Here is a 27,510-nt window from a genome sequence, read left to right as displayed (position 1 = left end):
AACCAGCGCGTCGTGTCAACCTACTTGGTCGTTCGTTATTAAAACAGCCATGAGCTTCTGTGTAATCCTTGTTTCTGTCAATTAGTTAATTAAAACGACTTAAATTTACACGAAGATCATCGTTCCAATGATTATTAAAACATAAAGTGCGGGTTTTATGTATTTAAACTCGCAGTAAGAAAGTTTCACAAACTCTAACACTGATTGCAAATTTCACATATTCCAAATTTTGCAAACCCTAAGTCTCACAAACTCTAAGTTACAATGATTGAAAATTTCGAAAATTCCAAATTTTGCAAACCTCAAATAATCCCAACTCCAAATTTCACAAACTAAATTTCACTGATCGCAAATTTTGCTAACCCTAAATTTCGCAAACACATAGTTTCACTGATTGCGAATATCATAGATTCCAAATTTTGCAAACTCCAAATTTCACAAACTCCAAGTTTCACTAATTCCAAATTTTACTAAACCCGAATCTCGCAAACTCTAAGTTCTACTGATTGCAAACTTCGCAAATACCAAATTTTACAAACCGCAAAAATTTCACAAACTCCAAATTTTTCCAACTCGAAATTTTACCAATTTCATTTCTCCATTCCCAAATTTCAAATTTCCTAAACTTGAAATTGCATAATCTCTTAATTCCACAATCTGCAAACGTCTCAAACTGCAAAATCCACAGACCCCACAATTTTGCACAAATGCTACAGTATCATTTCTCAACCTACACATTGAAGGCCCACCTGAGTGTCAAGACTTAATTCCGGTTGGTTAATGAAATTTCGCAGTGACAGTAGCCCGATATTCGTCTAGTGTATCAAAATGCAGCGACGTAATAGCATAAAGAAGAAGAAGAACAAGAAGAACAAGAAGAAGCAGGAGGAGAAGAAGAAGAAGAACTTGAAGACCTCGAAGAAGAGCCGAAAGAAGCCAAAGAAGACGACGAAGCAGGCCTCTCGGAGTCGTGCGTCGAGTGGCAGGAAGAAAACGGGCGTAAGTACCGAGACCGGTCATTATTTATGCCATTATAGCTCAGTCTGGCCGGTTGCTTGGTTGCTTGGTTGCTTGGTTGCTGGCCGCGTAAGCTCGAGACCGCTGCCACGGACTTAACGAGCCGTCGTTCGCGTTCGCTCTCTCGAGACCCTGATAAAAGGACTACCTTCGAACCCGCCTCTCGACGATCGCGAAAGCTACTCCTCTTCTTCATCTTCCACCTCTTCCATCCATCCCCTCCCCCTCCCCTTCCACCCCACCTCTTGTTCCTCATTCTTTTTTTTTCCTCATTCTCTCTCCCTTTCTTCCGACATTATTACTCTTCGTCTCTGTTTCTCGAGCCGCGCGAAAAACAGAGAGATCTTCACCGAGAGTTTCTGTTTAGATGATTGATACAGGCCCGAGACGATGAAGAATGGAGTCGCCTTTCATCCCGGTTTCGTCCTCCTTCTTTCCCGGCGGTGGCTCTCGCTCGCTCCACGGCGATCCGGGTTGATTTGCATTTACCCCCGGCGCGGCGCGCGGGACCCGTTTGCCCGCGAAATTGATTGCTCGACAGCATCCGCGAGATTGTCTCGGGACCCGCTGAATGATCCGAATGATCCGATGGCCTGCGATGCACGGTGAATGGAAGCGAATAAACCGCGAGATTGCCTCCCGGGGAACCTCGCTTTGTCCGATTTCAGGGCACCCGGAGATATCGCCGAGGGACGCGTTTCGACAGTTGCCGGGGAGATTCGATGACTGGCGGATGTCGACTAGGTCTCCTCGTATCTCTCGCATTTTTTCCCGTCTTACCCCCACCTCCCTTCGAAATTGCGTCACTTGACGAGAGAACGGCCTGCCTTGAATTTGGAGGCGATCGGACAGCTCGTGTCCCGTTCGCTCTAGCTTTCGAATTTTTGTGATTTCATGTCATTCTCATGTACTGTGCGTGCCGCGCAAGAAATCCTGTGGTGGAAATGCGGGCCTGATTGGTCGGAGTGGAAAGGGCACGCCTCTAACTGCTCTATTGGCTACAGCGGTTGCACATACTATGCAGCGTGTGACGTCACAGCTTGAGCATTGGACTACTGGAGCGTCGACGGTGGCGGTAGGCGGAGTGTCCTCTTTGTCCTTGTGACGTCCCGCGAGAATTCTTGCGAGGCGCGGACAGTACAGGGTCAAGGTTCAAGGTACAGTTCCTGGCCGAACAATTAGCGCCGTCTAGTTTTCAAATTTTTGTGATTTCATGTCATTCTCATGTACTGTGCGTGCCGCGGAAGAAGTCCCGTGGAAGGAATACGGGGCTGATTGGTCAGAGCGGGCACGCCTCTAGCTGCTCTATTGGCTACAGCGGTTGCACATACTATGCAGCGTGTGACGTCACAGCTTGAGCATTGGACTACTGGAGCGTCGACGGTGGCGGTAGGCGGAGTGTCCTCTTTGTCCTTGTGACGTCCCGCGAGAATTCTTGCGAGGCGCGGACTGTACAGGGTCAAGGTTCAAGGTACAGTTCCTGGCCAAACAATTAGCGCCGTCTAGTTTTCAAATTTTTGTGATTTCATGTCATTCTCATGTACTGTGCGTGCCGCGCAAGAAGTCCCGTGGAAGGAATACGGGGCTGATTGGTCAGAGCGGGCACGCCTCTAGCTGCTCTATTGGCTACAGCGGTTGCACATACTATGCAGCGTGTGACGTCAAAGCTTGAGCATTGGACTACTGGAGCGTCAACGGTGGCGGTAGGCGGTGTGTGCTCTTTGTCCTTGTGACGTCCCGCGAGAATTCTTGCGAGGCGCGGACAGTACAGGGTCAAGGTTCAAGGTACAGTCCCTGTCCGAAAAATTAAGGCCATCCAGTTTTCAAATTTCTCGCAGTAAATAAAATTTTACCTCGTTGTCGAACAAGGATTTTTCGTTTATTTAAGAAAAATTGTTTAATCGAGTGTCCAGCAGTAGAGGAGCTGCCTCCGCAACAAAAATCAGTGAACAGATCGCTTTCCTCGGCGAGCATAATCCCCGGCTGGTTCTTCAGGCTGCCGTAGACCACCCTGAAGATCAAAAATCCTTTCATCGGGCTCAAAATTAGCCGGTCACGATGGCCCAGATGGAGGCAGAACGGGAAGCGTACATTGATCGGGGCAGAAAAGCCTGGAATACAAAAGTGCAACTTTAATAGTCTGTCGGAAAGGAAGAAAAACGAGGAGCCGCGGAGAGCCGAGGAGAAAGAAAATGGCGGCGGCGCAGGGACGCGGCGGTCGAGAAAGAGAAAGAGAGAGGAAAGCGCGAGAAACAGGCGTGTCCGTGAATTAAGTGGAAAAACGTGTTGATTTCACGCACGGCACCGAATTAAGAGCACAAAGGCGACGGTTTAAAAGGGGCTTTGTCCTCGCAAATGGGAAACCGTCGGGGACACGGCCTCCGTGGACGAGGATACGCCGCTGTTATCAATACGATTATACCGTAATCTCGATACCTTCCAGATTTAATAACGAAACGAGATCGTTGGTGGTCTCCCTGACACCCCTTCGGAACCCCCGGGGGCTTTTTATGGTGTGCTGGAGACGTCACGGAAGCCCACAATCTTCGGAGTGTTCGTGGCCTCTTCATCTTCTTTCGCTGGGCTTTGCTGCGATATTCTGGCAGCGGACTGTTACAAAAATTATACTGAAAGACAGCGATTAGCAGAGAGCATCTTTACGTAAGACTAAAATTGTATCAGGAGCCGAATACAAATTCTGGTAGCGTTGGGACAAATTCAATACTGAAAAGGCAGTTATTAGTAGAGCATCTTTGTGTAAGATAAAAATTCTACGCGTCGATTGCAAAACGCAGATTCCTAATTGTGAGGGCGTTGGGACAGAGGTAAAATTAATTCCAACACGGTGATTAACAGAGTGCGGATCTTTGCGCAGAATAAAACTTATGCTTATGCAAAAGCACAATTCAAACAAAAGATTGAAATTTATTTTATTTTCTCGGCGTCCTGCGAAAGTTTATTGAGAGTGTATTCAAACACACAAGTATGAAGAATAATGTAAAATTGATGCGAAGAGTGGTGACATTTATTGTCTTCATTGGGCCCCTTTGGTCGGCAATTTTGTGCCACGAACGACGCCACATTAGAAGCGCGATAGACGCCATATTGGATTCGCGAGTCTAGAGGCTGCAAACAAATAATTGAATTATGCAAGTGGTATGAGGTTGATACACATTTTTCTTTTCTTCATTTATATCGTCTCTATTGGGCCCTTTGGTGGGCAATGTTGTGCCACGAATAACGCCATATTAGAAGCGCGACAGACGCCATATTGGGTTCGCGAATCTAGCCCCCGAGGCTGCAAACAAATCATTGAATTATGCAAGTGGTATGGGGTTGATACACATTTTTCTTTTCGCTCAGTGCTCGAGACTTTCACGTTGATCTAATTCCGTGAGGAAGATGATTTTAGTATTTTAGAAAATCATTATTTACGGGAGGTAAATTTCCAAAATTAGGTTTATCGGGGCGCAGCTGTGATTCGTTGCGTTAGAATGCGGGAACACATTTCGTTCGACATTGTTGTCGGAGGAAGCTTGTGATTTTTGAAGTTCGGAGGAGAGGACGGTTAAGATCGATATTCAAAGCTCGAAATTTCCGGTGAACCGGTTCGCAAAGAAGAACGTTCGCCAGGAATTCGCTCGGCGGGCTCGTAAATAAGGTATTAAAAATGCTTCCAATGTTTCGCCGTGGCCGGGCAATTATTGCTATTAAGCGAAAAAGTACGAGCTTGCTACTTTCCAGTTCGAAATTCCGTCTAATTTAATATCCTTCGCCGATAAATCATCCGGGGCTTTCTAATTTGGTAGGAGGTCCTGTTGGCCCGAACCAAAATTGGCCCTTTGTCGGAGGCCCGGCCGAAGTGCGAAGAATCCCATTAAACGCCATAAAGGAAGAATTTCTTTTTTCTCTCTATCTTCCCCCCTCTCTCTCTCTCTCTCTTCCCCCCTCTCTCATGCTCCCACTCACTCTCCCTTGCTCCCCTTGTTCTCTCTCTTTCTCTCCTGGACCTCTTCTTCTACCTGTGTTCCAGTTCTTCGATAGTTCTGCTCAGTTATTCCGTATTAATTATCTCGCGATTCAATCGACCGATTACGAGAACTATCCCGACATCGTGTTTTCCACGTTTCACGCTTTTCACCTCTTCTTCTTCCCTTTTTTCATTTTTTCAAGCACCAATTCGTTTGTACTCTGTTCTATTATTCAATTCATCTGTACATTGTTACGTCCCGACCATTCTTCAACTCAGAAATAACATAATTTCCATGCAGAAACAGGAGAGACATGTAACAGCTGATGAACCTATTCCCAACACTATAAGCAAGTATTTACAATAAATTACGTCAATCAAACTGAACGAATTACACGTCAACGCGATGGTAACTTAATCACCGGAAAAGAAATGATGATCGCATTGTAAATCATCCGATAGACCGGATAAAAAATTTGAAAAGCGGCTTCCATTGAGGCTGTCGTTGCGGACAATTAACGGATCGCGAACTTTTGTGCAGAAATCTGCGCAAATAGCCGAGTTCAAAGGAGATTCGCCGACACAATACGCCGCCGTGCCAATACATCTCCGCGCCGCGCCGCGTCGCTGACGTTGCTCGTCGATGCAATAGCTGTTACTATACCTATAATAACTGTGTGTAATGCTTCGCCAATCATGGCTCGCGAGCTTGACAAGCCCGAATCCCTCTAACGTTCCCGCAAAAGAGAAAAGTTCCGGATCTTGACGTGAACAAGACGGAGGGCTCTCTTGATATTGACAACCCCTCGCGCGAATTTGAAACGTGCAATTTCCCGATCAAGCGGGATCTTGATTAACTGAATTTCATTTAACACTTTTCTCGAATAACCCACCCGTTCTTGTCGGCTTCTTGTTTTACAATTAACGCGATCGTAAACTACTCCAGGAAATAATTAAAACCGCCGATGGCGTTGCAACATAGAAGTCAAATCTTGTTGAAGATACTCTGTAATCTTCGTGTCGTTGTTGTAATTGGGTTTCTTTCTGGATCGATGATGTTTATTTTTGGGGTTTTGTAATTTATGAATTCTACGGGCAGTGTGGTGTTTGTGATTTCAACGGTGTACGTTCGAATTTCTTGGGTTTTCGCGCCACTTCGTTCAACATGGCTGCGAACAGAGTCGGAAAACAGTGAAAGGCTTTCAAATAAATGTACATAAGTATAAATAATTATTTTAATTTATTACCGGGGTAATTTTTAGGTACAAAGAATCGCGTTTAATTAATATCTTTGAATTTAGAATTATGTTATTCTAATACTTCTGGTTTATGTATTGTTATGGATTCGATGAAAAATTGAAAATTACTTGCATTGCCAAAATGACGGTCACAATTTTTGGAGACGGGAGGGATACAGAGAGCGACGCAGTTTTCTCAGGTATATACAATAATTTATTTAACCACGAAGCAATGTTTACAGTTACGGGCGTCTTCGTGTGAGTACGATCGAGTACATTAATTATATTGCGCTTGCAGATCATTCGTAAGTCATTCGCGGATCGTTCTCATATGTATACGACGGAGTCGCAAGCAATCTTATTTAAGAAAATCATTTTACAGGCAGATATAAACATTCGTTGTATAAATTCCGACACTCTTCGAGCAAACTTATTCGTACAATTTTCTACAAACATTTTTTTATAACGAAAAATCGAGATTTTGTTGAAGGTAAAGTAAAAAATCGACATTCGTGGCCTTTGAAGCCATTGCTGACTTTGTCAAACAATTTCTGTTTTATTTTACCGGTATTGTCGTCAAAAAATGCAAGCAATACCAAAATTGTAGAAAAAGTTCATTAACCAATGTTAACTTTATTTCTGGGTTATTAACAGTCGCATATAGTTTTCATGTTCCTCTTTCCAAGTTGAATAATTATTCCCCTTAATAGTTATCTTATTTTCCGGAACATTGGAACAATGGCTGCCTTGCAATGCTGTGTCCGCCATCTTGAAAATCGGAAAGGTACAGTCCGTTTCGAGTCTGTGCCATTTTATGTCGTCGTCAGTCATGAAAATTATTTCTGACTCGATTCAATACTTCCTGCGGTATATTCTCTATAAAATAATGTACAAAATTTCAAAATCTACATACATATATTATTTTACACAAAACGAAAGGGGATCTTATTTGTGTAAAGAATTTTGCCACTGTCTTCGTATTCGGTATAGTTGAACAGGTGGTCCAACTATAAATTATACAATTACCTATGGGGGATGATAGAGTGACTATTAGGTGCTACAAGTATACATACATAATATGTAATTACCAGCATGTCGATTCTCACAGTGAATTCTCAAGTTTCGAGTGCTTGCAATCGTTCGCGGGTACAGTCGTCGACGAAAGTATGCACAGTATGAGAACTGCAGACTATTCTTCAAACTCTCAATTTTGCATTAAAATACAGATCGATTAAAATCATTTTTAACTGCAGACAAATAATGTTAAAGTGGAAGATAATATTTGACGAATACTTTTTCCTACGACTGTACCTCTAATAATTCGTTTTTAATGCTTCTTTACGCATCTTGCGGTTTTCTTGAGTATCTTTAACTGTCTGTCAAGTAAACTTCACTTTTCTCGTCGTTTTCCGCGATCGGTATACAATTTAAGTACTCTTACCGCGTGTTACATAACCTCAAATATTGTTACAATGCTCGAGGAATTTGTTTCTCGAGAGTCTTTTTGCATAGGAATTGTTTGCTGTCAATTTTGCAATGTTTTTACCGTATCTTTAGCACAGTGAAACCACTATTGTTCAACACTGTGACATAATACCAGAACGGCGCCTGTGTTATGTCTCACTTTGATCTATAAACAATTCTTTCTACGAAAAATTTGTACGAAACTGTACAAATGGTTAACTTCCATTAATTTCTTTTGGACGATGGAGAATTCACTGTGTATTGTCAGACGTGTTTAAACTTCGAACTCGCTTCGAACATTCAAATATTCAAATATTCCCGCGCTTTCGACCATGATTCCATATTTTCACTGTCCTATATTTCTTCGTTGGGAAACGTGCACGCAATGCAACGTCACAAGAGAAATGTCCGTGTTTCCGTTCGTTAAATATGTTACTAAACTTTAAATATATTATTATATTCAATTTATCGTTTTATACCTTTATCTATCACTTCTCATCATCCTTTGCGTTATCATGATAGCGTACCGGAGAATGATCCGTCATTTCCTCACTGTTACAAATTCAAATTTCAATTACTCATCTGGAAATTGTATACTACTGAACGAAACGCAAAATGGCGGATTATACGCTCGTACGCTTATAAATTACTGCACCAAAGAGTAATCCGCCATTTTCCTTTCAAATTGAAATGTAAATCTCCACTAATCTGAAACTAAAATCTGAAAATTGCATAAATTTTTGCCGGTTTGGAAATTTCGTGTTACCAAATAGAGAACAGAATGGCGGATCAATTGCTCGCACGCCACAGAAAAAATCAGCTCCCTTCGAGTTACCAGTTAGCATTGTTACGTTTCGATGGTCGTCGATCCTCTCGAGTACGCTCTAAGAGAAAGCTATTTATTAAATTACGCCAAGAAAAGAGAGGAGAGGGCTATCTTTTTCTTACTGTGTAGCAAAGATCGGCCGGTTAATGGAAGGGCGAACTTTCGAATATTCCAGATTCGAAGAGAAAGCCGGCAATTCGAGGAACGTACGTACAATATTTACGTCTCTAGAAAAACAAAAAACACACGAACATACGAACGTTCGGTCTACGCTCGATAGATAAATACTGAATTACTTTTATGTACATCCACGCAGCCGAGGACATCATCAAGCGTTCCCACGAGTACAAAAAAAAAAACAGTTTTCGACAAAATCCTGGGCCTGGGCCGAGTGTCCTCAGTCTTCCTCAATTTCTTCAATTTCAACTTCAACCTCTTAACTCCAGCCTGTTCATTTTTCATTTCTGATTCGGGACTAATGTTTCAATGCAAAAAGACAATTATTAAGTGTTTGAATTGTTTAAAATATTGTAAATCCGTCCATACAATTCTTTTTTAGCTTCAATTTGTCTTGCTGACTTAGGATAATTTTGCAATGATTCAAGGCGTAACTAGATCCATACATATGACCATGAAGTTTCCTCTGAAGTGACCTTGAAATGTTCTTCATGTCTTTGACGAGGTTAAATTAATATTGAAGCTGTCACTGCAGTCAAACTGTGTCTCTGAATGACTTGGTCGATGAACATTTCAGCTACTGCAAGCCTATTAACACCCAATGACTAATGCCACTTAATAATTTTCTATTGCCAATTTCATGCAAAATCAACATTTTGGGAAAACAGCTGTTAAACATCATTCAAAAGACCATGAACTAGCTCCCAGTAGCTAAAATATCAGACTGGCCAAGTACTTCATCAGCAAACCACACCTTTCCATCGATTCTTCATCATCTCTTCATCAACTATACATCTTCAGCAACCCATACAAGACAGAATACTCCCTATCAATGTCCCCTAACCTCAAAACCGGGCTCAGACTTCTCAACCAGCTATACCTATTCTCCAAGTCTTCCTGCACTCTTCATCAACTATGCACCTTCAGCAACTCCCGTAGAACACAATATTCCCTAACCTCAGAACTCGAACAACCCAACCATCGAAAAGAGTCCACTCTGATCCGATCACTGTCTACAAAACTGACACATCCTCGATCATGCCCGAAGAACACTGACACTCGGCCCGGAAGCAGACCCGTTACCTCATCGTCGACCGGAAGTGCCGCCATGTCGGTCCACCGAAGAACCCGCGTTCCCATCGAAACCCCAGCTGAACCACACGAGAAACACACACGGGCCAAGTCTCGCAACGAGTCCCTTGATCACAGGTGCCTAAATTACGAGATTCAGGTGGCAGTTTCATAGGGTACCTTCGCGGCGGCCAGCCCGAAGGGGAATCCAGCGGCGTAGAGTGGTCTCGGTGCAAGAAGATGGCCCCTCTTGTCCTCCAAGTTCCTGGAAATCTGTTCGTCGTCGGGGGCCATGATGTTCTCGATGGTGAACGGTTTCTTCTTCTTCTTGAGCTCCGGTTGTATGGTGGTCTGGCTGGGCAGGGGGTCCATGGAGAGACATGTGGGTGCCATTTTGGATTCGTCGGCGGCCGAGCTCCTGGCAACGTCCACGAAGCTCCTGGGCTCTGCTTTCACCGATGGTACGTTGGCATCCGCGGTCGCTGGACAGATCTGTCTGCTGTCCGGCAGCTCGGTCTGGAAGTAGGATAGCTGGGAGACGTAGGGGGACACCTGGAATCCCGGGAAGCTCCAGTTCCCGGTCTGCAAAAGGTTGCTGCTGTCGTAGCTGCGCAGGATCTCGTCGGTGCCAGCCAGTCTCTGTCGAACTTCCGGCGAGAGAAGGTAGTAACTGGACCCGGGCTCCGGTGTCGGGAACCCTGGGGAGCTGTTCCCACCGGAGGTGATCGTTTGACGGTGTTCCTGAAGCTCCCAGCGAAGAAGATCGTCCCGGAGACGGTACAGGTTAGCTACCGTCAAGCTGCTCGACTGGACGCTCGGGTTTATCGAGAGGACCGGCGATGATTCCGAGTGCGGAGGCGGCATGGCTGACGCCAGGGCTTGCAGTTCCGATTTTAGCAACTCTTTGTCGGGCTTGTGCAGCTTGAAACGCTTCCGGCGACGCAGCAGAGACCCGTTCTCGAACATCGACAGCGCCGCTGGGTGCAGGGCCCAGTAGGCCCCCTTCCCTGGACGGTGAGGACCCCGAGGCACCTGGAATTAAACGGTACGGGTGCAGTTGGGTTGCCAAAGGTGTCTGTGAAGGTCCAAGGTTCGAGGGATTTTGGGGGATCGGTGGCGCAGGCTCTTTTTGGGGTTGGTGTCGTGGTCGCTTTACACTCAAATTCTTATGAGCTGATCAGCGGACCATTTTTTACATTGCACTTATTTGACCGAAACTTCGACCGACCTATTCGTCACATTTTTCCGATTAAAATGAGTCCAAACACGATACCATTACGGCCATTTGTACTCGTTTAATCCACGATAGCGTGGAACCTCGATTATCCGAACTGGTCAGTAGAACACGAGTGTTTGGATGATGGAACAAATAATTATGCCCCGAATTGTATCGTGTTTGGGCTCATTTTAATCGGAAAAATGTCGCGAATAATAATTGAGAATTTGTTGTTAATATTTTTCGTAAAATTAAACAAAAAAAAAAACAGCATTGCAAAGAGTAAAAGTAAGAATAAGAGTAAGAATAAGATTCAACTTTTGAATTTCTTTCGATTGAACTGTATATAATAATGGGGTTCGCATATAATTAAGATATCATCGGTTCGGATAATAGAGGTTCCATTAAATCGTGAATTGAAGGAGCAAATATGTTTTGAATTACGTCGTGTTTGGACTCTTTTTAATCGGAAAAATGTCGCGAGTACTATAAGCCGTCTAAACTTTGTAAAACTTTGCATTAATATTTTGTAAAACACCAAAAACCGTGTTAGGAAGAGTATAGAGACTTGAGACAAGAGACAAGTATTGTCGTATAACGTGGATCGCGTTTGCCAGAACGGAATGAAATATCGTTTCGAAAATACAGACGGAAGAGTAAAAGTGGGGGAGGTCAATTGGTTTTTAAGGAACGAGAAAATTGAATTCGAGGAGCGAGAAACGACTCGGGTGCGTAATGCCACAATACTGCATCGGTTTTTGCTCTACGCTATAGCCCCCGACCATCTGTTTCGCACCTGCCTCGACCTAAATCGATGAGGAACACGATCGCCTCGCGGAAGAAGGATCACGAAATTGTTTTGTCTTCTATTTTCTTCCTTGCTTATACTTTCCGCTCGCAAAGTTTCCATTCGCGTGCGCGCGATACGCGTTTCTCTGCGTTACCCGCGATTCGATGCGTGCACTAATTGCTATCGCGAATCAATACTGCTGATTCTATGCATCACGCTTGCCACTCGGACACTTATCCACAGGCGCATACTCAAAGTTTGCACACAAAGCTTATACACAAACTTTCCGATACAAATGCTTCAGAACATTAACATCGAACCTCGAATTGTCAGTTATAATACAAGAAAAATTATAATTAAAAATTATAACACAAAATTGTCAAAACTGATGACGTTCAACGTTTTTAATACGATAAGTGTCTATTTATTAATTTATACTTTCAAAGATTTCAGGCTTCGTACAGAATCGATTAAAATTTATTTTTCAATTTATTTACCAAGGAGCAGAAAGCTTGGATATTTATTTATCATTTTTTTGTAATAAAAATTATTTATCCATATTGTCCTTTTTTCAGCATATTTCGCTTCATTTAAATAAATCATCGATGGCTGCAATTCGTTCGGACAAATAAGCAGATACTTTCGGAAAAACAATTTCCGTAGCTCCGTATCCACTCGAAAAGCAATAAATTATTGCTTACAGAATTTTCACGTCCATCATGCGATCCGCAAGATGGTATCAAGCGTAATTTTAATTTCAATCGACGGAAGATCTACAATTGCAAATTGGAAAACGGAAAAACGACTAATTAACGAACGGCGTTTCATCGAAACGATTAAAATACTTCCGACTAATAAATATCGGTGGATTAAAATTCTCTCGTTGGGTTTTTGCACGCGTACGCGATACGATCTTGGACAAATTGCATTCTACAAATGGAACTTCGTACTTGAGCGTGTAGATTTTATCGAATTATGTGTCCGTTTCGTTTGCCTGCGTTTTAAAGTGAAAGTGAACATGTATAAATACATAGTACACATCGAGCCGCCCAAAATGGCGGCGTTTCTTATTGACTGCCGGAAATTATGCGTTGTGGAGCTTTTTTTTGGATCGATAACACAGATAGCAGATAAACTGACGAAAAAAGAACACGTTTAGGATAGTTTAGATGAGAGATTCCGTTGACATTTAACTCGAGGTCGCTGATTTATCTACCGGGTCTGCTGGAAATTATCGTGTATTAATTCTTAGTTTTCCCAAGTAATTTTATGCTCTCTTAAAATGAATCGTACATTTCAATGGCGAAGCACAAGTTTACTTCAAACTTTTTACTGCAATTTTCTTTTACAAAAAAAGTGTTAGGTAAAATAATTTTCGTGAGATCAATTTGAAAACATGAAAATTTTGAGAAACAGAAAACCTCCATTTTGTTATTTGAACAGCCAGAAAAACGTGAGAATCGACTGCCTCGTGGCTTGGATGGTTTTTAGGTGCAGCGTGTAAACAATGACTTCAAGTTAGAGAGGAAGAATCGTGATCCATCAATCATGTTCCCACTTTCTTTATCAACGCTTCGATCGCGCGGTTACTAAGCGGAAAAGAATTACGCCCCCTCTCTGTATCATCGCCATTGTTTCCTAATATTTTTGTTTACGATGGCATCGGAGACCTAGCTTTGTTATCCAAGTATTAGTTCAAGAGGAACGTAATCGTTAAATAGCATTACGTAATAATTAATCACTTTTAATCGGTACTAAATACCTGCAAAATGGAAAATAATTTTTACACAATCTTGGAATCTCAAAAAATGAATAAAAAAATATCCGAGTTCCGGACGATTAATATCGGAGACATGCTTTTCTTTAGCCTATTAGAGGGTCAAGAACCCCAACTGTCGTGAGAAAGACTAATGGCTTCTAACATGCGACCAAATTTTGTCGGCCATCTTTAATAGTCTCGGCGAAAACGGACGGTTGCATTTTCACTAAACCACCGATTTACAAATAGATGAACTTTTCGTTTCGCACAATTCGTTAAATTGTACTTGAGTACTCCAAAATTTTAAATTCACTTCAACTTTAAATTTTTTATTTTACAATCTTTGTAATTTTTATTCTCTTCGATAGATTAAACAAGAGAACAAGAATGAGATAACATCCGTGGGAAAGTATTGACGAAATAACTGAATACTGATAGATAGGCGACTATAATCTACTATACTAAAAACTAAATGAACAGGAAATTACTAGCTAGATCCTGCATCTATCTGCAGTCTTTGGTAGATTAAGGTGACCGATTACAAAAAATAGACTGCCGAAACAGAATTCTATTTGTGAGGTTCCCAAGCCAACGTAGTAAATTCCGAATAGATTAAGATAGATTAACATTCACTCGAAATTCAAGCCAAAAGAAACCAAACAAAATAAAAATCTATTCCCAAGTACTGAATGAATTAAATACAAAGTAAGAATAAGGGAACAAAAATCGACAGAGAGAGAGAGAGAGAGAGAGAGATAAATTGACATCTAGTCTCCGTGTGAACTAGATAAAAGAAAATCATCAAAGCAGCACTTTATTTGAGAAAAACTTTCTCAAACGGATAGAAACAAAACAATATAAACCTACATATCAATCATTTTATAGATTAAGATAGACTAACACTCATTCTCGCGAGAAAATTAAACGGAAAGAAGCCAACCAAATTGGAAATCTACTTGCAATTATCTATTGATCCAAACACAGAACGAAAGAATACTAATCGACACAGAGATTGGATAGATTGAGATAGATTAACATAGCTTGCTTGAAAACCAATCCGAAAGAAACCAAACAAATTGGAAATCTATTTGCAACAACCAACAGAATCAAACCGTAAATAAAAAGATACACATCGTGGCATAGATTAGATAGATTAAGGCAGATGAACGTCCAAGCTCGCTTGAAAACCAATCCGAAAGAAAGGAAACAAATTGGAAATCTATTTGCAACATCCAACAGAATCAAACCGTAAATAAAAAGATACACATCGTGGCATAGACTAGATAGATTAAGCTAGATTAATGTCCAAGCTTGCTTGAAACCCGATCCAAAAGAAACGAAACAAATTGGAAATCTGTTTGCAACATCCAACAGAATCAAACGGTAAATATAAAGATCCACATCGTGGCATAGATTGGATAGATTAAAACAGATTGAAGCCCATCCGCAGAACAGTAGAAAGCTCTCCAACTCAGAATCTCCCTAACCATCAATTACCCGAATGACAGATTAAAAATCGTAACTGATAGATTATGCTGGATCTCGCCCAATCTATCAGCTCCCCAACAACTCGTACAGCAAATATTGACACAGAATCGAACCGGCACATTCTACCGCACGCGCTCCCCTCGTCGATAAATCAACAAAGATCTGACAAACCTTGATGAAGCAGTCATTAAAAGACAGATTGTGCCTCAGCGAATTCTGCCATCTTCTCGTGTCCTTCCGATAGTAGGGGAACCGGTCCGCGATAAACTTGTAGATCTCTGCCAAAGGTAGCATCTTGTCCCTGGACGACCAGATCGCCATCGCTGTCAACGAGATGTACGAGTAGGGCGGCTTCTGGTCGCCGTAGGTGTCCCTCGACGGTCGAGGCATCTTTCGCACCTCTTCTTATTCTTCGCCTTACAACTAGATCACTTCCGGTTGGACGGCCTCCGGTCTGCTCGTCGACGTTGATTCGCGTCGAGCACGGATTTCCGTCACATTTTCTCATCGCATTTCAATCGATCACCTCGAAACGATCGTTGAATTGACGAGGACCGTGAGCTTGATCACTTGGAATTGCGCAGGGACATTTTAACACTTGGCGATGGGCCCTGCGACATCCTGTGGCCTGGAATCATAGTAATTGTTTCCATTCTTTTTATTTCAGGTCGCTTTAAGAGGCGATTGAGATAGCAAATGGTAATTTTGGTCATTTTTGGGGACTTTTGGGGTTGAAAGTTTGTTTCATATTAGTTGGACCAAATATGGTAAAAATGGTCAAGCAGTCCGACATTCTGTTCCAATTAAAAATGGACATAATAGCGAACACTTTCTAAGAAAAAATATAAAAATGGTCAGACAGCGAGCACTTTGTACGAAGTATGGTAAAAATGGTCGAACAATGAGCACTTCGTATCAAATATATTAATAATGTACAAGGTAGTTAAGACTTCCTACGAATTACATTAAAAACGGCAAGATAGTGAACATTTCGTATGGAATATGGTAAAAATGGTCAAACGATGAACATTTTGTACCAGATATATTAAAAATGGAAAAAATAATGTTTGCAGCAAACATGTTGAGAATGATCAGATAATGGACGTTTTGTACATAAACACGCGACATTTGTTACAAATGGTCAGATAGTGAACACTTTCTGCCAAACAAATTAAAAATTGACAAAATGAGACATGCGGGAAAATTGTGACGTTTATTATGCGACAGACTGACAAACGCCTAATAAAATTCACGAGGGTTGGTCCGCTTAGGTCGGCACCGTCATCATTTTATGGGAAACCTAACACCATTCCGATTAACGACGGGGGCCATGGTTTTATAGCTTCACCAATTTCCAAGGTCTTTATTATCCGATCTGTCCCGAGTATATCATTCGTTTAGGCCAACAATGATCTGCAACAAACGCCTATCAGCTATTTGAAGTGACTTGAATCAAATCTCTTCTTACATAAAATGGCACTTTCAGCTTTGACGATTTTTTGGGGGAGCATTGGGTAAACTTACATGTTTGAAATTTTTGTGTATGTTTTTGTACCTCTTTAACAGTACATAAACAATTTAAAAATCTTATATTACTTCTGGAATGGCGTCAGGGATCGCCCCTTCCAAGAAAATACAACATTCTTGGGACACCCTGTAGACGGTACACCGCAAACTCAAACAATTTTCAATCATTTTTGTTGCTTCTCCTGAAAATATGATCCGAACCTCTCAGCTTCTTCGGAAGACAATCACTATAATTTTAACGGTGAAAACGTATAAAAATTCACGCGAATGTAGGCCGAGCGTATACAAACAAGCTTACAAAGTTTCGAAAAAAAAATCCCGGAGAATTGGGGAAAGCTGGAGGGAGAATGATAATTATTAATTTCAGGAGTATAGTAATGTGAAAAAAAAAAGAAAATTGTGAGCGCGCAAGAAAAAAGCATGCATGTGAAATCGTTCCTCTCGACCATCGGTCGTTTCGACGACGCCGCCGATGGAAACGGCTGTTGCCAGTGACTGACACGATAATTGGCAACTGACACACTCTGTGCACATTATTTCTCACAAATCATGTTCCTGAATTGTACGTTCCAGGGCCCGTAATTTCTATATCGGTGCGCTTGTAAATGCAATGAAGTGGCCGAAAACACGGAAAAAACGAGTTCCGCTTCGTTCAATTAATGATTGTTTAACTGTACTCGTGCGTGCCGCGGTGTTTATTTGTGCACGATTAATCGCAGAAGTCGGCCATCTTGGATATTAAGCGGAGCTCGAATATTGTAAAATGATATGCTTGCAAATTGAAATTGGTTTATTTCGTAAACTGTAGTAAGGTGAATTGATGGGCGCTCGTAGTAAATTGATCTTGATTTAGGTTTCAATTCCGCCATCTTGAATATCGAGCGAAGCTCGAGTAGAATCTTGCGAATTAGAAAGTAAAGCAGATTTTTAACGAATTTGGTACATTTTGTGAGCTAAATTATTATGTCCGCGTTGTAAATAAATATTGGTTTACTTGTTTCAGATGGTCGAACACTTCTGCGATCAGCTGATGCAAAATGCGGCCGCCATATTGGAAAAAGAGGGGAATGTATTGCAGTCGCGAGGACTATGCGACGGATAATAACTCTGACATATCGATTAACATTTACACAACTAACATTTTACTGACGAATTTTTTGTAACGCCTCTACTGATGTTATTAAATCATGCTACTCGAGATAATTTAATAAGTTACGTTAGTAATTGCTGTTGTTAATGAAAAAGGGATCGTTGGAAGTCTTCAGTTGTTAATTTTTGGTCCTTAAAAAATTATTGAATCATTGAATGACGTATTTATTATCCTCAATTATAATAAAATAAAAGTGCTCGATTTAGAGTTCATATTTGTTTTATAAATAATAGTGTAATGTTATATCACTGAAGATTTGTGAAGGATTGTTTTATTATCAGAAGATAATGGTCGAATAGTTGCGTGATGGATTTGTTCGAACACTCGGACAGCATTCGCCTAAACCGCGTAATCCCTTCGGTAGCCTGAAAGGATTATGTCAGGATAAGTTACGCAGAGGTCAGATTTAAAGCAGATTAGGTTATGTTAGGCGAAGATAGGGTCGGCCAGGAGATAGGGACCCTTATAAACTGAATATCCGGTTTTAACTCGGCTGCCTGTGCGAGTCTTTCGCTGAAGTAGGTCAACAAAGACTGACACCGTGTGTAGATACACACACACACACACACACAAAACACATTATAGACTACTGAAGGGAAACCTAATCCCTTTTTAATTTAGGCCCACAGTAGAAATCATTTTCCTCTTTATTTTTCAATTTTAAGTTGATCCAAACTATTCAATAATTAAAATTCACTCAATTCACATTCTCAACAACTATTAGACCAATTTATATGAATCTACACATTTTTTTACTAATAAAATAAAAAATTGTTAGCATCTGTTCTGTAATATTTAATAAACATGACATTGCTAGCAGGTATCTTTCCTGTATTATCAACGAGAAGTTTGAAGAATCGGTTTTAATGTTGTAAAAATTATTCTACATGTTCTAATTATTTAATACTCAGTTTTATAGTGATTTAAAATAATCCGAGGATAATCGTATGACCAAAGAAGTTTAAATTGATGATTTTTAATATTTGTTTAGCCGAGAACTTGAAGATTTAGATATTAAATAATCCCTGACTATTTTTAAACTGCAAATGTCTATGTAAATTGAATTTCTGAGCCAATTAATCGAATCAATAATGTTTTAAAATTTGTTTATCTAAAAGTTCGAAGATTTAAATGACCCCCGACCATTTTTAGAGTGCAAATGTTTATGTAAATTGTTAAATTGTCAGATTTAGCGTGTCCTCGCATTTCCGAGAGTTGTTTATTGGCACTAAAGAGGTAATTGTTATAAAACAGCAATCAGTCGGACGATCTCAGCGAGCCTTCGTATAAAATCGTTTAGGGTAACGACGAGTGGTGACGTTTACGATTATTCAGGGCGTTTTGAGTCCTTTTAAAAAGCTGTCATCAACCGGAAACGGGTTCCGTGCACCAGGTTCAAACAATACGGCGAAAAACTGTGACGAATCGCACGAGTGACGACCTCGTTTTTGCAACATCACGTACCGCGGAAAAAAATGGACCGTTGCGAATTTCTATGCATTAATTGGACTCTACTTAATGCACCAATTAGTTCATCGTGCTCTCGATGCGATTTGGAATCGCATTGATCGCTGAACACCACCACAAACTTAATAGAAAACAACCAATCCGTGAGCTTGATCAAATTTCATTTTTAAATCGTCGCAAATATCTTTGATTAAATAAAAAGCAATTCTTTGCACTTCAATTCATTATAGAAGAGTCAAATCAACCCCCACCCCTCTAATTCATTTGTGAAAATGTCAAAGAAATTTTCACTGGAAGTAAAACCATTTTCGAAATTTTTCAATTAATTTGTAATTTAATATAAGATACGTATTGCTATCATAACTGCTTTTTATTAATCGTTAACATATCCTCCAGAAGCTATTATTCACTCAATTGTATGCAAACTTTTTACGCATAGTTCTGTTTGACTGCAGTAATGAAATAACTAGCTTATGTGACTATGTTATTTAAATAACCAGTTCATTTGACTGCAGTATCATAAAACGCAGTTTCCCAACGGAAACGGTAAAAAACTATGATTTGCATTACAGGTGTCCAGGATGACCAAAATTCCTTTAAAAATACTGGCATAGTAATTACACACTCGGAACTGTCTACTGCACTTGTTACTATATCAACATTTATGCAATTTAACGCCAAGTTTACCAGACCAGTCAAAATAACTGGTTTCAGATTTCCTATTTAACAAATTCTAATATTATACAGACTGTTTCGTGAAAAATCATTGAATAAATTTCCTTATCTTGACACACACTAATTGCAACATTCGTTACAGTACAAACAGACTGCGAATCTTTGTGGAAAATAAAACTATTACGCATTAATTGCAAACAGTAGCCATACGTCTCATTCTTTTCTTGAATAATTCCGCTAATTTCTTAAACTTTTTACTCTATTACATTTCGCACATACATTTTCGTAATGAGTGCATAAAAACCACAGTAGTACTCATGAATAAATATTAACATTTAATCGTTTTTCTGTTTTAAATGTAGACTGATAATTTTTGTCATGAAAATACACGAAACCCACGGTCTAATTATGAATAAAAATATTAACAATTAATATTCTCACTGTGAGAATATTATCGTTACAAATGCACAAGATTCCCATAAAATTCATCCAAATATAAATAAACACGGCCCTCTCATTCTCGTTCTCATAATCAGAAGCCAGTAGCTCCCATAACTCATTAATCCCATCATCGACATTATTACTTCACAAAAATCTCATAAATTAATTTTACAACACACAAAATTTCATTCATTCGTAATCAAAACGATCATGCCATCAATTTCTCCGTTCATGTCCCGCCAAGCACCGTAGCCATAATCCTCAATAGTCTCCGACGGACGCGGAGTTGGTCGATCATACGAGTCATTTGTGCCTCAACGTATAAACAAACCGATAAAAATTCAAGAATCATTAACATTTACATGGAAGACCCACGGAGAACCTCCTCTGCAAACGTGCTAATCATCGTATTAATTAAACCTCTTTTCCAGAACGTTGCAATCGATGATGTCATTCAATCGATAACCTCGCGGCTTCATTTATCATTTTTCCTAACGCTAGACGACCATAAATCAATGCAATCAAACGACGCTAATTAGAAACACGAAGTTAATCAATTTATGCGTCGTGTGTTACAAAAATGGATGAACAAAATCAAAAAGCTGTATTCCTTTTCGAATTAATTAAGTAGAATACTTAAAAAAAAAAAAACAACAGCAATTCATAGTGCAAGAGGATTGTTTAATATCACAAAATTCAAATATGTCACCCTTCATTTTTATAAAAAAAATCGATTGCGCAGCATCGAATCTATTTTTTCAGGTACTTCCCACAGACCCACCGTAATTAATATTAATAGTGTTTCGGAAGAATAATCATGCAGGATTAAACCCAATTTTTAGGGTACTTCTCGTGGATTCATTTATTATTAATAGTCTTTCTGTCGCTCTCAATGCTCCCATTCATTCGATATAATCACCAGATCCAGCAATCATAAGATTCAAACATGCCAATCCGCCATTTTTCGAAAAGATCGATTATCTCAGGTTTAACCATCTTTTAAGGTACTTCGGTTAGGCCGACCAAATACTCTTTCCATCGTGCGAAACGTCCCCACTAAATTGATACAATCGTTGGAAACGGTTTTCGAGCCCGGGTCGCAACCGACCCGGCCACCGCGAGCGGCGTCCACACGGTTTTCCGGTCGCGGAAAGTTACCTGGCGACGTCGTTCATCGGTCATTAATCCACCGAGTCGACGAATGATTGATTGTTCGTCACGATCCGTCCGGTTCTGTTTGCGGATGCAAATCGCCCGGGCTTTTAATCATGCTTCGCTGTGAGACGCGCCGGCTAATCGCCGCGAAACAAGTCCCGGCCGGTTATTAAGTTAACCCGCACCTACCTGCCGTGTCGGGAGGAATTCTTCGGAACTCGTTCCCGCAAGTTATCCCCAGCAGCCGACTCACTGAATCTCGTTCTACTGCGAACTGCCGGCCCGGCGAGTCTCATAAACCTTTTTTTTTTTCCAGCCGGAGTCTCGTCCTTGGATCACTATAACGCTCACCGTCGCTTCCAACCTTTTCAAACCGACCCAAACATCACGATACAGTCCTCCTGCTGCCCGCAAACCTCATCGAACAGAAGCCAATTGCATTGGGAGTCTCCAGACGCCGCGAACACCCTCAAACTCCTTCAAACTCCACCTCAAACTCTGTCCAACCTCACTGAACCGTCGAGAACTGACCCTGGGGCTCGGATTTGTACTCGCGGAGTCCCGAAACTCCACGATAACTGTCTCAACTTGGTCCCCAAACAGCCTCGAACTTCGTCAAACTCGGCCAAACTTGGTTAAACTTGGTCAAACTCGTTCAAACTTGATGGAACGCCGTCCACTTCGATCCCATCCTCGTGGAAACTACGATTGCCCACTAGATACACACAGCACGGGGTCCGAGCAAAAGAAGGCGTGTCCTTGGCGAGTCTGCAGCCCCAAGGTTCATGAAATACGCAACCCCCGTGGTCCTCGAAATGTACAATCCTCAGGATTCAACGAAAATCTTCGGAACTTTGACGGTTGTCAATGTTCGCTGGTAATTTGCACTTTCAGATTTTTCGGGGCTGAATTGTGGGCACTGAATCAGGCTTCTGTTGGTTGTCCTCGGCGAGGATCGCGTCCAAGGACGACGGGGAAACGCACGCGGCCGGAAACCGAGAAAAACCGGAAAGGAATAGGAAAATCGAGCAACCAGCGCCGCGTCTCCAGGGACACTGCGCTCGAACGATACCCACACTACCGATGCGCCTGTCTCCCCCCCGCCCCGACGGCCCTGGCACCGTCTGCCACGCGGTTGGCTCGCAACGGCCACGCCCACAGCGCCGTACTCGACGCACGGCTCGAGTGGGCGGCGCCTGCCCCCTCCACGCTCTCCCCACCCCAATTCCCCGCCACGGTTAGGTCTTCCAGCGGTCTGCGTGGCTCCGTCGTCGCACCGTTTTGCCTCCTGTGTCGTCAAATCACCGGTTTGTTAACATTGCTTTCGTTAGGCATTGAAAGTCGATGATTTGGACCTGTTGGTGACGATGCTCCAGCCGGACACGCACGCAGGATTGGCAGATGAGCCACTGAATGCTGGGTTTCGTTGGTTTATGCTGTCCGATTTTGATGGGTTCTTTGGGTAAACGATTTCAGGTGGATGCTTTGAATGTGGGAATGTGCAGGGGGTTTTTCGTAATTGGGGGCCATGGGTTGATTAGAGGGCTTGGTGGTGGATCTTGAATGGTGTAATGCGAGAGGTTACCATGTTGTAATTTTTTATTTGGAGATTTTAGGGAATTTTGATGGATTCGTTTGTTGTATGTTGGTAAATAATGTGATTTGTTCCTTTGTAGCGTGACAATTTGTGATTGTGGTTTAAAGGTGTGTTCCTAGAATTTTTAGAAGGGTTATGGATGTTTGAGGGGCTTTTGTTAATGTTTATTCTGAGGGTTTATTCTTGTACTTTTCAGAAGAATTCTGTATTTCGTAGTATTGTGGAATTCTGTTTTTGCGGTGTTTCTATCGGATGTTGTTAAATAAATTTTGCTATTATATGATGTAACAATGTGATGTTACTTATGAAATCGATATACAAATTTATTGTAGTGATTCTCGGAAGAATTCTACTCTCTTGGGAATACTTTTAGTACGTACTATTAAATGGAGAAACTCTTTTGTTTATGATATAGTAATTTAACTTCATGACCAATTACTGAGTAGATTGAGTGCCAATAAACATTGGTACTAACACTTGGTTGTTGACTAACGCATTTTTTGATGGCAAGGGATTGTCAAAATAAACGAAACGTTATTAAAAATCGTCGTAATTAATACTGACTTTAATTTGAAAGTTAGATATTTAATAACTGAATATAAAATACTTATATCCACGTTGTAATTGTGTGTTCTTGCAAAAGCGGTTTCTTCTTTATGAAAAATAACTTTTTAAACCAATCTTTTGCTACGAGAATTAAATAAACATTTATTACACCAAGAATGGGTATAATCAGCTTAAACGTATTTGTAACAATAGTAAGTCTGTCTATGTGCTTGTTTGTTTTAATCTTCAAACAATATGTTGACTATGTTTACTATTTACGACTGTAAACGTTCTCAAAAATGTTAAAATTTTTTAAATATTGAAAATGGCAATATTTCTAGTTATGTGTACAATTATATGATGTGCAGAAACATATTTGATAAACTTTTTAGTTGTAGAATAACTCAAAAACTGTTCTGTGTATAAACAAATACAGTTTTTATGCTTTAGTAGAACCTTTGTAGTTGCTGCAGAGCTTCTTCGCATTTTTGTTTAAATATTATACACTGATTTAGGCAATTTGTAAATATTAATATTACACAATAATTATTCAATCCTCCACGCACAACTAAGTGAGATTTAATTAATCCCATTCGACAACCATAAATATTCAATCGTTATTTTAATTTCCTTAGTATCATTAGTCAGTACATCATCTCAGAAATAATCAATCATCACAAAATAATTTCACAAAGATCATCGTGCAATAAGTGTGATAAAAAGGCAATGTTTATGTGAAGTATAATAGACAGTATTGATTGAATAATGGGTTTAAAAAGAACAAGGGACAGAAGCGTTCTTCTACTTCAGCTATTATCATCATTTTGCATGACCACACGAACATTGTAAATAAAAAATGATAAATTTCCTTGAAGTACAAAATGATGACAGGTTCCAAGGAAAAGTTTAACAAAGTTCAGTGCACACGGTATTTTCCTCTGCATACGTATGTATGTAGAATGCTGATCTATTCATGAAGACTCAGGAATTGTACTTCATAGCCAAGTTTTATTTGTCTCTCCCTCCAAATATCCTACACAATAAAAACAAAAAACACGATCGGTTTGTTCCAAAAAAAGTTTACAAGAAAAAATTCACCATAGCCCAACACTGAGCAAAAATTGATTTTACTACCAGAAATTTGGGTGCATTCGAATTAACACAAAAATCGTATAAAACTTCTCTTCATAGGTAACTTTATTTTCCTTCCTCCAAATATAAAAAAATACACAATCTGTTTGTTTGAAAAATCCCGTAAGAAAAATTATATTGATCATTACCGAAAAATTGACTTCGAGTCATACTTCAATTTCTATATATACCCAACATTTAATTTCCTCGCTCACATAATTTTCTCTCCCTCAACAAAATCTCAAAATGCAAGAACACCATTCTCTGAAAAACCATATCACAGCCCTCTCCATCAAAAGTCGATCAGTCTCGGAATCGTTAAGGAGCTCCGCATCTCCGTATTTTCACCGGCGTCGGTCCGGAGAGAGAGAGAGAGAGAGAGAGAGAGAGAGAGAGAGAGAAGGTGTTAATAAATCCCGGCCCACACGAAAGGGAACACACATCCAACAAATCATGTACAAAAGACGACGAGCGTATTTTCTGCCGGCCCGTAAGTCCTTCGATTACGCGCATATTCAATCTCGTGATCCGACTAATCCTTCCCTCGTCGGCGCAAAAACACACATTCGGCCCCTACTCGCTTCTCCGTCCACTCGAATCGCGTCGAGGGGCGTCTCCGCCCCTTTTCCTCCCTTTCCCCGCCCACCCTGCCCCCGAGCCGCTCGCCGTTAATTATTTTCGGTCGCGCCTCTAGCCCGCTGGCCCCTTCGCCCGCGCGCCGCGGCTTCCCGGCTCTGTGGGCGTGGCCCGCGGCGAATTAGCGTGCAGCGTTCCCTGCGCCGGCACGTGGGGGGCCGCGCTAGAGCGGCCTGGGACTCCGATTGGCCGTGGGCGTGGCCAAGGAACGTCGGAAGACCGAGTCAGCAGGTCTCGGCCGGAGTTAAACCATAAAAAGTTACGGGATGATGATGACGGGGACGCAACGGGAGATGGGAACGGCGGCAACAAGCGTTCTCTCTCGTTCTCGCTTGGGAAACCAGCACCGCCCCGGCGAAACGGTAGCAACCACGCGCGAAATATTTTGATCGATCGTCGCCCGGACTCGGGCGGCACGTCGTTAACCGGACCGACGAAGGAGACGACGACTGGGTCCATTTCAACCCCTGATCATCACGGTTTCTGGATATTGAGTTTGAGGTGAATAGGGTGTAACGGTATGTAGGGTGAGATTGAGGGGATTATGGGGATGATTGAGGAGTGACGTGAATTGGTTTAATTGGATTTTTGGAAGGGAAGTTTCGGAGATTGAGTGAGACATTAGATTGTGGTTTTTTAGAGAATGGGTGGGATGACTTTGTTTGTGCTCTTTGACTGCTGCTAGATTTTTTGCATCTGACATGTTAAGGTAAACAATTTTGATTGAGTTCGGGGTTGTTTTTAAGTTAGATTAGAAAATTGAGTAAGATATTATAATCTTGCTTAAGGAATTTTATTTGAATTTTGGATGATTTTTATATTGTTGAATTGAGAAATTAAGCGAGGTATGAAATTATGCTATTTGAATCACATTGGTGGGAAATTGTTAATGTTCCTCGGCTGTTAATGGATTCTATGCATTTGAAACAGAAGATAAATCATTTTTAAATTATTGAAATTGACTGATCAAGTAAGATGTTAAATTCAATTATTGATGGAACATTAAATTATTTTAAGCACCGTCTTGTTAATTGGTATGAAGATACGTACGTGGGTTTGCATAAAAATCCTCAGTTTAGTTATTAAAGATTTCATAACATCATGAATTATGAGTGTCATTTGACATTTATGTACGAATGTGTAGAATATAATAAACCGGGACGAAACTAAGAAGCGTAAAGTATTCATGACGAATGAACATGAATAATTAACTCTAGCATCATATTTAATATCAATGAGTAGTATCCATGATTTAGCAATTTATACGTGACACAACTTTTGGTTTCAAATTCGAAAACATTGCACAATGAGAATATTGAATAAGCAATTTTAAACTAAGAGTGCACGGCGATGAGTATACGCATTGTTCAGACTGTTTTTTTTTTTTATAAATATGTACAATTGATAATCAATTAATACCAGCATGAACAAAAAGTTGCATAAAAGACCCTAATTTAACACTTCATTCATTTCTTCACCACAATTCAAATCAACAAGCATATGTTGCATAATGTATAAAGCCACATTAAAATTTTTTCAACAAATTAACAAATCTCACAACTGAAAAAGAGGAAATCAAACATCCCAAAATAGCTAAAAGAAATAAAAATAAAGACAAATTTTACTATTTTCTTTATTTTTTTTACACAACGGGACCAAAAACTGTACCAACTCACTCCAAACAATTTCCCAAAAATTGAACAATCTTTTAAACTCCAAAAAACCAATAAACTATAATTCCCATTGCATTCCTAAGAAACAAGAATCGTCACGAAGCAAGAGATTGCCGGTTGACCGGTTATCCCGATCTCAGAATGATCCCGGCACGGCACAACAAAAAGAGGAAGCATCATCCAGTAACAAATTACGTTCGGTGCGATTTCAATATCGTTAAAAAGCCGGTTCCCATCCTGCAAACAATTTATCCACGCCGATCAGCCGGCCGACGTGATAATCCGGCCTCGCCGGTCCACTTAGGCTTTCACCTGCCGAGCTGTTTAGCATATGCAGTCATCCACAATAGCCTTGGACTGTACCAAAACGAGTACCAGCACCGGCGATCATAGTTAATGCATCGATCGGTAGCGGTGTGCCCTAACTTCCGACCGTTTATCCGCAGATCTGCTCGTCCATCCGTCTTTTTGCGCAAAGCTGCCAGCCAATTCGACG

The 27,510-nt window shown here is 40.9% G+C and overlaps 2 protein-coding genes and 1 long non-coding RNA gene across 4 annotated transcripts in view; 1 reads left to right on the top strand and 2 right to left on the bottom strand.

Annotated features, from left to right (window-relative positions):
• LOC143358944 (uncharacterized) overlaps positions 1-27,510 on the bottom strand; it is a 321,603-nt gene that overhangs the window by 125,322 nt on the left and 168,771 nt on the right. The window lies entirely within an intron of this gene.
• On the top strand, positions 829-17,678 carry LOC143359169 (uncharacterized). The gene is made up of 2 exons (XR_013083074.1): positions 829-999; positions 17,547-17,678. It is a non-coding gene; the product is annotated as an uncharacterized LOC143359169 (long non-coding RNA).
• Positions 6,218-22,476, bottom strand: LOC143358605 (uncharacterized). The gene is made up of 3 exons (XM_076795877.1): positions 21,621-22,476; positions 15,188-15,644; positions 6,218-10,795 (listed from the first exon to the last, which is right to left on the bottom strand). Exons 2-3 carry the CDS (start codon positions 15,404-15,406, stop codon positions 9,920-9,922), a joined length of 1,095 nt encoding a protein of 364 aa, XP_076651992.1. The 5' UTR covers positions 15,407-15,644; positions 21,621-22,476; the 3' UTR covers positions 6,218-9,919.

The sequence above is a fragment of the Halictus rubicundus genome, chromosome 11 (genome assembly GCF_050948215.1).
Source record: "Halictus rubicundus isolate RS-2024b chromosome 11, iyHalRubi1_principal, whole genome shotgun sequence".
Lineage (NCBI taxonomy): Eukaryota > Metazoa > Arthropoda > Insecta > Hymenoptera > Halictidae > Halictus > Halictus rubicundus.
This window is presented reverse-complemented; position numbering and strand designations above follow the sequence as displayed.

What these genes read in the sequence shown, in the direction of transcription:
- LOC143358605 (XM_076795877.1), bottom strand. Translation starts at nt 15,406, where the DNA reads ATGCCTCGACCGTCGAGGGACACCTACGGCGACCAGAAGCCGCCCTAC. An exon ending in TTAATGACTGCTTCATCAAG is followed by an intron (nt 10,796 to 15,187) that starts GTTTGTCAGATC and finishes GTTTAATTCCAG; the next exon opens with GTGCCTCGGGGTCCTCACCG.